Below are 13,953 nucleotides of genomic sequence, written 5' to 3'. Positions count from 1 at the left end.
GTGGTCAGATTAGAGTAACGCGTTACTAAGTAACTATTTTTGCTTTCTTCTTGGCAGGGGCGGAGCCAGGGGGTGGCCAGTGGTTGCCATGGCCACCATAAAGTAATCTTCGGCCACCCCCCTGGCCCCCCCACCACCGCTTTGCCGGCAATTTTTTTGCGGAAGCATTTCTGCACGCAGGAGCAGCGCACCTCAGATGAGTAGTTCTTCACCAAAACAGTGCAGTAACACACTCAACATAAATGTCAACCACCAACACCATTACAGAAGTACAGTAGTACTATTTAGTAGTATTCGTGGCGCGCTACGAGTAAAAGCGCCAGCTGGCTCTGCGCATTCCAGTGTTGCCAGATTGGGCGATTATCCGCCAAATTGGGCGGATTTTGTTGGAAAACAATTTAATAGCAGGTAAATAACACTTCTATTTAAAAGAAAATCTTCCGTTTTAAGAAGCTCCAGCATTGTAGAAGGCTATTAAAAGTAAAGTCAATTTTCAATGCTGATTTGGCGTAATAGTGTTGGTCAGTCTGTATCATATTCTTGAAAGAAAATTTAAATTTGTTTTCCATGCATTCACACTGGCATGTTCTGGGATTCAATTGAGTCTCATCAGAACACACAAGTTGGCAGCCAAATGATAAAGTATTGCAAAGAAATATCTTTGAAATATTCCGCATTATATAACTAATAAAGTAACTTGTAATCTAACTTAGTTACTTTTAAAATCAAGTAATCCATAAAGTAACTAAGTTACTTTTTAAAGGAGTAATCAGTAATCAGTAATCAGATTACTTTTTCAAGGTAACTATGCCATCACTGGAGGTGGGGCCTCCATGAATCAGACTTGTTTGTCCAGCACATCCCACAGATGCTCGACTGGGTTGAGATCTGGGGAATTTGGAATCCAGGGCGATTTTTGCTTTGTGGCAGGGCGCATTATCCTGCTGAAAGAGGCCACAGTCATCAGGGAATACCGTTTCCATTAAAGGGTGTACAGGGTCTGCAACAATGCTTAGGTAGGTGGTACTTGTCAACGTAACATCCACATGGATGGCAGGACCCAAGGTTTCCCAGCAGAACATTGCCCAAAGCATCACCCTGCCTCTGCTGGCTTGCCTTCTTCCCATAGTCCATCCTGGTGCCATGTGTTTCCCAGGTAAGCGACGCACACGCACCCGGCCATCCACGGGATGTAAAAGAAAATGTGATTCATCAGACCAGGCCATCTTCTTCCATTGCTCCGTGGTCCAGTTATGATGCTCACATACCCATTGTTGGTGCTTTCGGCGGTGGACAGGGTTTAGCATGGGCACCCTGACTGGTCTGCGGCTATGCAGCCCCATACTCAACAAACTGCGATGCACTGTGTAACCAATGAGCCTTGGCTGCCCATGACCCAGTTGCCGGTTTACCACTGTTCCTTCTTCTGACCACTGCAGCCCGGAAACACCCCACAAGAGCTGCAGTTTTGGAGATGCTCTGACCCAGTCATCTAGCCATCACAATTTGGCTCTTGTCAAACTCACCCAAATCCTTACGCTTGCCCATTTTTCCTGCTTCTAACACCAACTTTGAGGATAAAATGTTCACTTGCTGCCTAATATACTGTATCCCACCCAGTGTATAAGCAGTGGCATTAATGATGCTCTGCTAAACTCAAATTTTTACTCAATCATCTACAAAATTTGGGTTCACTTTAAAGTGTATGTTCCAAGTCATTATGCAAGCATCTGCAACCTTGGACAAATCTGTGCCCTGCTTCTTCTTTACTCCAGCCAGGCCAGGTTGGTAACACCTATGAGACCTGAACTCAAGAGCTTAAATGTGCCACCTGAGTGCCCGCCAGTGTACTCATCCAGTCAGGCTTTACGTAAACACATTTTAATTGATTCCCACCATCCTGCTGCAGTATTTACCCGTTGCCCTTGTTGACGGTGACATTGTTGACACAGAGTCTCTGTGTAAGTGAGATAGGAGGCAGTAGGTTAGTGAGCTGGGATCAGTGACGTCAGACAGCTGGACGTCTTTACTCTTATGATCCGGCAGCCCTGTCGTTGTAGGGGATTAGGAGGGGAGCCCTTATCTGTCCAGGGTGACTCCTGACTGGTTATGTACTCTGCCAGGGCACACCAATAAAGCCTGAGGTTTAATGGTAGGAGGGAGCTGACACAGTGGAGGAAGATTACAGTCATTTTCAGGACAACCCAGACAAAAAAAGGATGAGGTTTTTAAAAGCTGTGGGTCAATAGTACTTTATCTTCTCCAGATATGACTGCTTAGCCAATATGGACAGCTATGGGCCAAACAGGTCAATGCCAACGGAATGTCAAAAGCTGAAAAACACCAAACATCTCACTTAATAGTTACTCTGTATACAAATGTATGTGAACAACCATCTAAATCCTTGCTAAGATGTCTGAAATGCCTTTTTTAGTCCCAGCATGTCTGTGCCCCTGTACACAGAGCAAGGTCTATAATGATGTAGTGACCTGCACAAAGCCATGACCTAAACCCAGGCAAACACCGTTGGGATGAATTGGAAGATTGATAGTAAGCCAGGTCTTCTCACCAAATATCAGTGGCCATCCTCATAAATGCTATGTTGACCGCTCTAAAATTTTGTGGAAAGCATTTCAGAAAGGTTTCAGAATGAGATGTCCAGTAAGCTTGATGTGCTCACATATGGTTGACCATATGCTGTATGTGTGTATTTTTCTGATTTATTTAATTGTATCTTGTATATAAAAAGTCTTAAATCAACATGAGACCCATCCATCCACCCATCCTTCCTTCCTTCTTTCTCTTCCATCCCTCCCTCCCCATCCAATCCATCCATCCAATCCATCCTTCCTTCCCTCCCTTCCATCCATCCATTCATCCATCCATCCAATCCATCCATCCTTCCTTCCTTCCTCTCCCATCCATCCATCCATCCCTTCCTCCCATCCCTCCCTCCGCCATCCATCCATCTAATCAATTCATCTTCCCTCCATCCCTCCCTCCCTTCCTTCCCTTCAATCCATCCCTCCATCCATCCAATCCATCCCTCCCTCCCTCTCTCCCATCCATCCCTCCGTCCCATCCATCCATCCCTACCATCACTCCCTCCCCCCATCCAATCCATCCATCCCTCTATCCAATCCATCCATCCAATCCATTCATCAATCCATTTATCTTTCCTTCCTTCATCCCTCCGTCCCATCCATCCGTCCCTCCACCATCCATCCATCAATCCATCTAATTAATTCATCTTCCCTTCCATCCATCCCTCCATCCATCCCTCTGTCCCATCCATCCCTACCATCCCTCCCTCCCTCTGTCCCATCCATCCCTACCATCCCTCCCTCCCTCTGTCCCATCCATTCCTCCGTCCCATCCATCCATTCCTATGATCCCTCCCTCCCCCCATCCAATCCATCCATCTATCCATCCCTCTATCCAATCCAATCCATCCAACCATTCATCCCTCTATCCAATCCAATCTATTTATCCAATTCATTCATCAATCAATTTATCTCCATCCATCCCTCCCTCCCTCCATCCATCCATCCTTTCCTGCCACTGTCCCATCCATCCCTACCATCCATTCCTCCCACCTCTCCCTCCCCCATCAATCCATTCATTCAATCAAGTCATCCTCCCTCCATCCCTCCCTCTCTCCTTCCTTCCTTCCTTTCTTCCTTCCTTCCTTCCATCCATCCATCCATTTATCCATTTATCCATCCAATTCATTAATTCATCTTTCCTCCCTCCCTCCCTCCCTCCTTCCTTCCCTCCTTCCTTCCCTCCCTCCGTCCTTCCTTCCCTTCCATCCATCCCTTCATCTATCCAATCCTTCCAACCAATCCATTCATCCGAAACCATAGGCATTAATATAAGGTTCTCGGCATCCCTTTGTAGGTATAGCACTCTCTACTTTAATGGGAAAGCCTTTCATAAGATTCTAGTGTGTGTCTGTGGAATTAAATAATCATTAACATCCCCAGTCATCTTAAAAATGTTCAGTAGGATTAATTAACACTGGCTGTCAGCAAGATTAGGGCCAAAAACATCTGAACATCTTAATTTGGAGTGGTGTCCATATACTTTTTCTACATTCACCCAGAACCAATGAAAGGCTAAAAATAAATCTGACTTAATGTACGTTAAAGTTCTTCATTTGTCTGACAACTGTGCTTTTAGATGTTTCCCAGGATGGGCTTTTTTTACCCAGAAGGTTCCTTCACTTGGCACCAAGTTAATTTACGGGTTATGAAATCTTGCTAAAGTTCTCCGGTGGCATGTCATTCAGTAGACAGCCCTAGTAATTATTTAACAGCTTCTTCAAACAGTTCTGCCAAAGTCTTGTTGCTCTGCTCCTGCTATAAAAAAGTGTTGTAGAATTTTCCACACCACCATTTTCTCCCACCATCCATTACCCTCTCCAACACCTCCTTCTACACCCCTCTTTCTGTCTTATTGTAATGAAGTACAAGAGGTTTTGGCAGAATGGCAGAATTTTTACAGATGTGCTCATGCAAAGTGGACTTCCTTTAATTACCAATCTTCCAGAAAGCCAGATCCATCAAACTTTTGTGCTTTTCTTTTTTCATACCATTTTTCATTGAAATATAGAAATCACTGTATGGGCAAGTGTAACATGTTTGTGTTTGGACTGTTTATGAAGAGCAGATTGATCAGACAGCATTTCATGGGTTTTACCGTCTGATCTGAACTTGACTATATTTATCTATTTGTCTAGTAATCTCTTTATCTCTTTATAGTACACAATGTGCAATTTATAGGAACTGTGCAATAACTTAACTTAATAATAAGAAAATACTCACACCTGATTTTTGTATCTATATGTGTATATGTTTATTGTCTTTATTGCCTGGGCTGCTGTTATAGCATCACTGGGCCGGCACGTGGCTCAGTAGGTAGCATCGTCGCCTCACGGCAAGAAGGTCCTGGGTTTGATTCTCAGGTGGAGCAGTCTGGGTCCTTTCTGTGCGCGTGTTCTAGGGTTGTGAAATGGACATTGTCTTCCAGAACTTGTCAGAGTAATGGCATTACCATGTTGATTATGGTGGCCTCTTGCTTTTTTTCTATTTATTTATGCTCGCTTATGCTCCTCCCAATGTAGCAAAGTCAATTTGTGTCCCTCTGCTGTGGATCTCTGATTGGTGTGGATATTGCTGCTTATATGCCCTCCGACACATATGCAGTCCTAGCTGATCCCTTCTTTACGCCCGTGCTTCTGCACAGGTGTTTCTATTCGCTAACCAGGGTCCTTGCCCACCCACTTAGTCCGGTCATTTTACCAACCCAGCAGATATGGTGGTCTGCTGCAAGCACTGCCAATTGTGTCCCCAGCCAACCAGTAGCAGAGCCGAAATTGGAACCGGGGTTTTCAGAACATCCCGGTTTAAATCTCGGTGCTGGTGTGCTAGCGGATTATCCCGCTGCGCCACCTGGGCGCCCTGGTACCTCTTGCACATACATGTAAGACATTACACTGTAGGATACATTTCTTTTTTTTAATTTGATTTATGCATTTTCTCCTATTCTCTTCCAATTTAGTGTAGTCAATTTGTCTTCCGCTGCTGGGGGATCCCTGATTACAGTCGAGGTGGCTTTATTGCTGTTCACTCGTCCTCCGACCTGCGCAAACACTTTTTCACCCATGCAGTTTGCACAGGCACCTCTCTGTCTGCCAAATAGGGTCCTTAAACAGCGTGCCAATTATGCCCGCTAGATGGCGCCCAGCCGACCTGTTGCAACACCGAGTTTTGGACCGAGGAGTTCAGAATCTCGGCGCTGGTTTGCTAGCGGAATATCCCGCTGCGCCTCCTGGGCGCCGCTGTAGGGTACATTTCTGTGAGCACTGTAGTAAGTTATGGTAAACTGTCATTACTGTAGATCATACTGTAAAACTACTTAAGCGATTACCTACACATTCTGTTCTTTAAAGGCCTAAATAACTGAGGCCAGTGTAACATGGCTCAAATTCAGCTGGACTCGCTGCCCACCTTTAGTCATGGTTAGACTATGATTGATTACATGGTCTACCAAAGTTGCATGTTTCTCATTAAAAATATTGGCTCGTCTTTGCCCTCGTCTTCCTCGTCCTTGTCCTTGATGGCCTCTGTGTCCTGCTCGGTTTCCTCTTACCCTCACTCTTTTTTTCTTTTCTGTGTTCTTGCTGCTACATCTTCCTGCCTAACATCTGTAAAAGTCACTTGAGGCCTCATTTATACACTGACACATGATTGATGCGTTCTTCCAATTAAATCTGCACAGGTGTGACATGACTGAGACTAATTGGTAATCACTGTGTTGCATTTTGAAGGACAGTGTTTCTAGGTGACCAAAGTGTGCTAAATGATGTAATTCGTGTTCACACATTTGCAAAACTGTGATTTAGATTAAAATTTCCGTGAGATCAAATGGAATTGTTCTTAGAATGTATTATAATTTTAAATTTGGAGTCATGTTTATACATAAGCTTCAGGTTTTAAGAATTGTGTGTATAAAATAAGGGAAAACTGTTAGTTTTGGCCATACCCATTGCTAACAGGTGTATAAAACCAGTTAGATTAAATAAATTGATTGCTTCCAACTTTGTAACAACAGTTAAGGACAGGGCTTAACTGGTCCTGGTGCTTCTTATTAAAGGTCATTGTTTTAAAATGGGGTGTCTAATAATGGTTGAATGTTTTTGGCCATAAAGAGTTCCTCATTTATTATTCATTTCCATTTAACACCAGTGTTTGTAATGTTCCGTGCACAGTTCATGCGCTTTCCATGTAAATTAATCTGAAATAAAGTCAGACTGAGTCTGAGCTCATTTTGCCTGTAACGCGTATTCGTGAGCACATGCCTGACAAGACAAATCTGTGCTCTGACCAAAGATGATATTAAAGCGTCAATTAATAACTGTAATTCTGTCTAGTGATGATTTCTAATGCTTTTTGAAAATTATTGTTTAAAATACCTAATATTTCGCAATATATAGCAGCAGCAGCTCCAGTCATTTGTAACTCATGACACCTGTTGTGCCTGTGTTATCGCTACAGTATAAACACAATGTTGCTGTGTTATACACATATTTACGTGGCACAAACACAAGCCCAATAAAAATTGTTTGATTAAAAATTTTATTCTCGATTAAATTTTTTAATCACGATTAAAATTTTAACACGTTAATCAACGCGATTAACAACAGCCCTAATATATATATATATATAATTTTCACACTTAACTAATGTTAACACATGCTGACGCTAGGGACTCGTTTGTTTGCGAGTCATTCTTTGCAAGTCATGAGTCGAGTCCGAGTCATTTGAAACGAGTCCGAGTCGAGTCTGAAGTTGCTGTGTGTTGAAAAGGGCATCTGCTATAGGGCAATTCAGTGTCTCTAATTAACCTGAATGCATGTCTTTGGACTGTGGGAGGAAACCGGAGCTTCCAGAGGAAACCCACACAGACACGGGGGGGAAAAGCAAACTCCGCACAGAAAGGACCCAGACCGCCTCGACCTGGGGATTGAACCCAGGACCTTCTTGCTGTGAGGCGACAGTGCTACCCACCGAGCCACCGTGCCGCCCAGTGAGGGGAATTAGAGATACAAAATTGTCCATGACTGTGTTTGACATTAAACTTGTGAACTGATGAATCTTGTGTAATGAATAACTACCATTTCTGTCATGAATGTAACCAAAGTGTAAAACATGACGTTAAAATCCTAATAAATAATAATATATAAAGTTCACTGTATTTTTTCTGTTTTAACAGCCCAGGTTTTAAATGCTAACTGCATATTATTTAATTATTTAATTATTTAACTTGCACAGCACAGTGTAAAAGCTATACATATTAAATAATAATAACAACAAATAATTTCTGAGGGCATTCCATAAACCCTTCCTGGAATCAAATGCATTTGATTCATCAAAAAGAACAATTTAAATGATTAGGTTTGCTAAATTACATCTGAGAGCAGACAATATCAAGACCAAGCAGAGAAAGAACGGTCCTGTAATTATGGTTCATGTCTGTACATCTGAGCTCATCAAAGACAGAACATGACACGAGATGAACTCTTGCAACTTCATCCAGCCTGCCTTTCCCATTTTCTTCCTTATTAAAAAGTAATCCAGCCTAAATATATTCCTGATCGATACCTTGTGTTAACAGAGTGCTCGCTTTCCCATCTCAGCCTGGCTTTCAGTGATTAATATGGCACTTAGCCTTGCGGTTCCTCACTCCGCCTGGTCAATATGTCATTACTTTCTCATTGTGGTGGCAACCCCAATGACAAACCTGGACACCAGGACAGTGCAAGCCATGTACACTTGTATGTCCAATGATTCTGCTAAATATTGTGATGTGCCGTCATATTGTATGGAGGAGTTTTAAAGTGAAGCCGTATGGTAAATTATAGTTAATGGTGTGTGCTTGTTGAAAAGGGCATTAAAAGGCATAAGGTTTTGTTAGCCTGAATAACTGATTTTAAATCTGTGTCTTCCTTTGCAGGTTTTCCCAATGATCCTGCTGCCAGTATAGCCCTGCAAACTGTGAAGGACTGGCTGTCAGAAAACATGGACGAGGTATGTGCTGCATGTTTAATTATGTTCAATTATGGCTAAACACTGCACTAGTTTTCTGGCTGGTATCATTCCCCTTCAATCACACACGCTTCGGTTGATCCTTCATTCATAACAAATTAAAAGACAATTTAATTTGAATCGGATCTTTATATGGTCTGGTGGATTGCTAAATTGGTCAATGTTGCATATCAACAGTTGCATATTGAGTCAGGACACAGAAGGTAATATGTGTTTGAATTATGTCCAGCAGAAAGGAATTACTACAAATTAATTTGTAAGTTCCAAAAGCTATTGCAATATTGTTAAATACACACAGAGCAATGCTAATCATCTGGTAAAGTGTGTCTTGAAACTTCAGCTTGTCTTTACGGTTCAAGGACAGGTTAGTAGAGTCATGGCTATGCCTGCAAAATCATTCCTACTATATGGCCAAATGTATGTAACCACTCAATATACATTTTAAATTCAATTATTGAAAATAACTCAGTTAACAGAAATGATCTACCTTCAACTTGAGTTAAAGGTTTACCCCTGTGTATGCTAGTGGCCTGAACAGAGCCCTGACTGTAAACCTTTTTGATATATTGGATTGAAGCCAGGCCTTCTTGTCCAACATCGATTCCTGGTTTTACAAATGCTTTTTGGATTAAATTAGCACAAATACATACAGATGCACTTCAGAATCTTATGTAAAGCCATACCAAAAGAGTGAAGCCTGTTATAGCTGCAAAGGGCTATAAAACTCTATAATAATGCCCAGATAGATAGACAGACAGACAGACAGACAGACAGACTTTATTTGTCATATATACATATACAGATGTACAGTACAATGAAATTCTTTCTTCGCATATCCCAGCTTGTTTGGAAGCTGGGGTCAGAGCGCAGCGTCAGCCATCGTACGGCGCCCCTGGAGCAGACAGGGTTAAGGGCCTTGCTCAAGGACCCAACAGTGGCTGCATAGCAGAGCCTGGATTTGAACCGCCAGTCTTCCGGTTGATAGCCCAAAGCTCTACCCACTAGGCTAAGACTGTCCATATGTTTGAAATGGGATATCCAACAAGCTCAAGTGTCCACATACATTTGACCATATAGTGTATGAAGATGTTTAGAGCACAAATAACTTATATGTGGCTGGCTATTTTCTTTAACGTATATGCCCATGTATAGCTTTTTTTATCACTTGATTTGTTGACTGTCTTTAGCCTGACTTAGGCTTTGTGGCTGTTATTTTATGTTTCTTTAATCATTTAGAGATGAGTCTTGTTTCCCACAAATAACTTGTATGGTATAACATATATACCCATATATATCTGTTTTTGACCACTTGATTTGTTGACTGTCTTGAGCCTGACCTAGGTTATGTGCCTGTAGTTTTATTTTTTATTTTTTTTTATCATTTGTGTTGGAATGAACTAAAGTTTGATGTGAAAGACTTCAGAGCCTATGAGATGAGTATTGTTTCCCACAAATAACTTACATGTGGCTGGCTATTTTATTTAACATACAATATATACCCATATAATTTTTTTGACCACTTGATTTGTTGACTGTCTTGAGCCTGACCTAGGCTGTGTGGCTGGAGTTTTATGTTCTTTGGTTTTTTTTTATCATTTGTCTTGGAATGAACTAAAGTTTGATGTTAAAGACTTCAGAGCCTATGAGATGAGTATTGTTTCCCACAAATAACTTACATGTGGCTGCCTATTTTATTTAACATACAGTATATACCCATATTATAGCTTTTTGGATCACTTGATTTGTCTTGAGCCTGACCTAGGTTGTGTAGCTGGAGTTTTATGTTTCTTTAAATCTTTGTGGTGGATTGAACTAAGTCTGAGATGGTTCTTGTTTCCCCACTATGGATCTGTGCTTTTCCTTACTTGGATCCCAGACTTGTTTGAAATGCACTTCTTTGGTTTTGTAAAAAGTCTTGTAAAGTAATTAAAGCATAAGTGATTTGCCATTCCACCTTTTTAACCCAGTTGTTGACTATCAACAGATTTAATAAGTCGGTACATAATAAAAGTAGTAGTAGTAATAATAATAATAATGTGTATAGTACAATGCCAGCTTGTTTGAAAGCTGGGGTCCGAGTGCAGGGTCAGCCATTGTACTGTGCCCCTGGAGACCAAAGGGTGTAGGGTCTTGCTTAAGGCCCAACAGTGGCTCAGTGGCAAAGCCAGGATTCAAATCCACAACCTTCAGTTTGATAGCCCAAAGCTGAACTAGGCTACCACTGTGCAATACAGGACTTAAGCAAGTCCTGGACTGGCAGTTCCAAAATCGTACTGTTTTTAATAAGACATTAGGATAATACATCACTGAATGGTTTTCACTATTTTTTACATAGCATTAACATAAATGCAGGGGTTCATAACCTGGAGGATAGAACCCAAGAGTTGGGGTCCCAACATTGGTCATAAAATTAGAGCCATTATTTTTATTTATTTATTTTATTACAGGATAGGCTGAATACCAGTGACTGACAGAATAATAAAATAATAAAATTGAAGGTTTAGGGCTTTGCTTAGGGACTTAAAAATAAAAAGATAAAAGCTTCAACTAGCAACCTTCCAGTCATTAGTCTAGTATCTTACCTGATGAGTCAACACTGCTCTATAAAAACAAATTGTAACTTCATGAATGAATCACTATTTACACAAGGGTGATATAGGTGTTCAATAATGGATAAATAATCATTGAAAAGTGAATTTTGTTCTCAAGAGCTCCTCTTGTACAGAAGCAAATATACAGAACAGCACTGTAGCACTGTGGATGTGACTCTTATGTGATGTGTTCAGTGTGAATTATTTGAAAACTGTCTCTTTACACAACCCAATGCTGGATCTCACGCAGAGCTGGTTTGCATATAGAGGGTCACGCTATGTCTTATGCAGTGGCGATTTCTCTAAGACTCCAAGCTTCCCCTAAAATGTAAAAAATTAAATGGTCAAATATGTACAGTTGTGTTAACATTTCATTGACTACAAATGCGTTAGAACACGTTCATCTCAAAGACGAGTTCGTTCAGAATCAGCTACTATCACAAATCGACTGACTCGAACTTCTCATACATTCCCGGAGCGTCAATGCATTTGCCCGCAGAAGCTGAGCGTCTATTCACTTCAATGGGGCTGCATGGAAAGGTTTTTTTCATTGCTTTGAAACTCGCCGGTCATTGGATAAATGCCACGATTTTGTCCCGCCCCCAGATGCTGAGCGTCTCTGGGGGTGAATGGGGCTGTGGGCGGGTCTTGACGCTGAGCTTCTGCAAAATGATTGGAGGATCAGTCGAAAGGCTGAATCCCCTTTTGATTGACCGCTATCACTGGGAGCTTCAGTCCCATTGCGGATTTTGCGAGTGAAGTCAAAAGACAAACTGCAAACCATTTCAGGCCATTTTCTTGAAAAGGAATGGAGAGCAGAATTTATATATAAATAAATTGACAAATTTTATGATGTAAGCCGACAATGAGCTTTCCCTCTTTGAAAGACCAGCAGCCGCCACTGGTCTTATGTGTTCCTTTACAACATATGCTGGTGCTTTGACTAGAGCTGGGCGGTTCCTGAACAACCCGGGTTACTGAATCTTCATACTGAATCAGGAATCACGAGTCCGATGTCTCAATTAACCCGGATCCTATTAGTCCTCTGACTGGCTGCTGCAGTATATACCCATATAACCTTCTAATTACTAGCCATGTACCTTAACCGCTGAGCTACCATTGCCTTCATGAATTTGAAATTGGATGTCCAACATGCTCATATACCTCTGTCCATATTATTCTGCTAACCTCATTGAATCTTAGCTGTCATAATTCTGACCCAAGCAGCCATGCCATGTACTTGAAATGAGATATCCAACAAGCTCATAGTCAGGTGTCCACATACTTTTGGCTTTACAATGTAGTAAAGGATTAAATACCCTGGCTGAAACAACTAGAGAGAATAATAACACTTCATCAGACAGAGGAAGTCACTGTTTCTGGCAGATTTGTTGGTTCTTGTGCATTGCTTCTCTGTTATTGGCTTCTCGTGCGGCTCTTGACAGTGGGGGAATTGATCTCTGCTCTGGTATTTGGCCCGTCAGTCAGTTTCCACTGGAAGGAAGGAGACAGTGCTAGAAGAAAGCATGAGGAGGACTCCAGAACCGGTTGTTGTGGTAATAAAATGCACTACCGGGAACCAAATTACTTTTTGTGTGGCAGGATTTGTAAAGGGTTGCATCAGCAAAGGTGTCTCTTCTGGAAAGAAAGGACTGTCAGATGGGTGCTCGTGCATTGCTGCTGGTGCCAGGATTATAAGCTCTGTCATTCAGTGAGGCTAGTGGAATAGTAATAGAATATGTACACAAAGGTGTGTGGATGCCTGACCATAAAGGTGTTGGAAATACTTCATATTTCAGAACCATGGGCATTAATATAATGTTTATAAAGCTGCATTGAAATGAGCTTTAAAAATAGTGCATTTGTTTCCAAAAGAAAGAGAAATTTGGGCCAGTCACATAATCGTGTTGCACAATAATTGGGACAGCTAAGTCAAAGCCCCATTTCTCCTTCTAAGTCCCATTCTTCCTGCAAACACGTCTTAAGATGTGCAACAGTAGGGGGTCGTTCTTGTTTCAAAATTCTCCACATATTCTCTGTTGGGGACAGGTCAGGACTGCAGGCAGGTACCCTCTTCTTCCACAGCCATGCCTTGGTAATGTTTGCAGCATGTGGTTTTGCATTGTCTTGTAGAAAAATGCATGGACGTCTCTGGAAAAGATGATGCCTTGAAGGCAGCATATGTTGCTCTAAGATCTTTATGTACACAGCCCCATACCATGACACACCCTGGCTTTTAGACTTCTTGCTGATAACAGTCTGGATGGTCCTTTTTATCTTTGGTCCGGAGCACACGGTGTCCATTTTAATTTTTCCATACACGTTTCCACTGTGTAATGGTCCACCCTAGATGCCTCTGAGCCCAGAGAAGTTGACACCGCTTCTGGACATGGTTAACACAAGGATTCTTTTTTTGCACAGTAAAGTTTTAAGTGGCATTTGGCTCTCCCATACAGCTACTGTTGGGCCCTTGAGCAAGTTCCTTATTCGTCTCAGCAGTAGGGGCGCTTTACAGTGGCTGACCCTGCGCTCCAACCCTAGCTTCTAAAGAAGCTGGCATATGTGGATATGTATACTGTATATGTCTCATTCTATATGCCCTATATTGTTATTATTAGTAGTATTACATTCATTCATTGTCTGTTTTACCACTGTTTTATCCTGGTCAAGGTTGCAGTAGGTTCGATACATTGGGCAAAAGATAAAAAACAACCCGGCAGGTCTATAGTCCATCACAGGGTACACACACACAC

At 41.8% G+C, this 13,953-nt stretch overlaps 1 protein-coding gene across 4 annotated transcripts in view; it reads left to right on the top strand.

Moving 5' to 3' along the window:
• macrod2 (mono-ADP ribosylhydrolase 2) overlaps positions 1–13,953 on the top strand; it is a 1,284,034-nt gene that overhangs the window by 1,006,149 nt on the left and 263,932 nt on the right. For all 4 annotated transcript variants that reach the window (XM_062994956.1, XM_062994957.1, XM_062994958.1 and 1 more), the window contains exon 8: positions 8,518–8,591. In XM_062994956.1, the coding sequence (XP_062851026.1) occupies positions 8,518–8,591 (74 nt within the window). The remainder of the gene's footprint in view (positions 1–8,517; positions 8,592–13,953) is intronic.

This window comes from Trichomycterus rosablanca, chromosome 5 (assembly GCF_030014385.1).
Source record: "Trichomycterus rosablanca isolate fTriRos1 chromosome 5, fTriRos1.hap1, whole genome shotgun sequence".
Lineage (NCBI taxonomy): Eukaryota > Metazoa > Chordata > Actinopteri > Siluriformes > Trichomycteridae > Trichomycterus > Trichomycterus rosablanca.
Note: the sequence above shows the minus strand (reverse complement) of the source record. Positions and strands in the feature narration are given on the sequence as shown.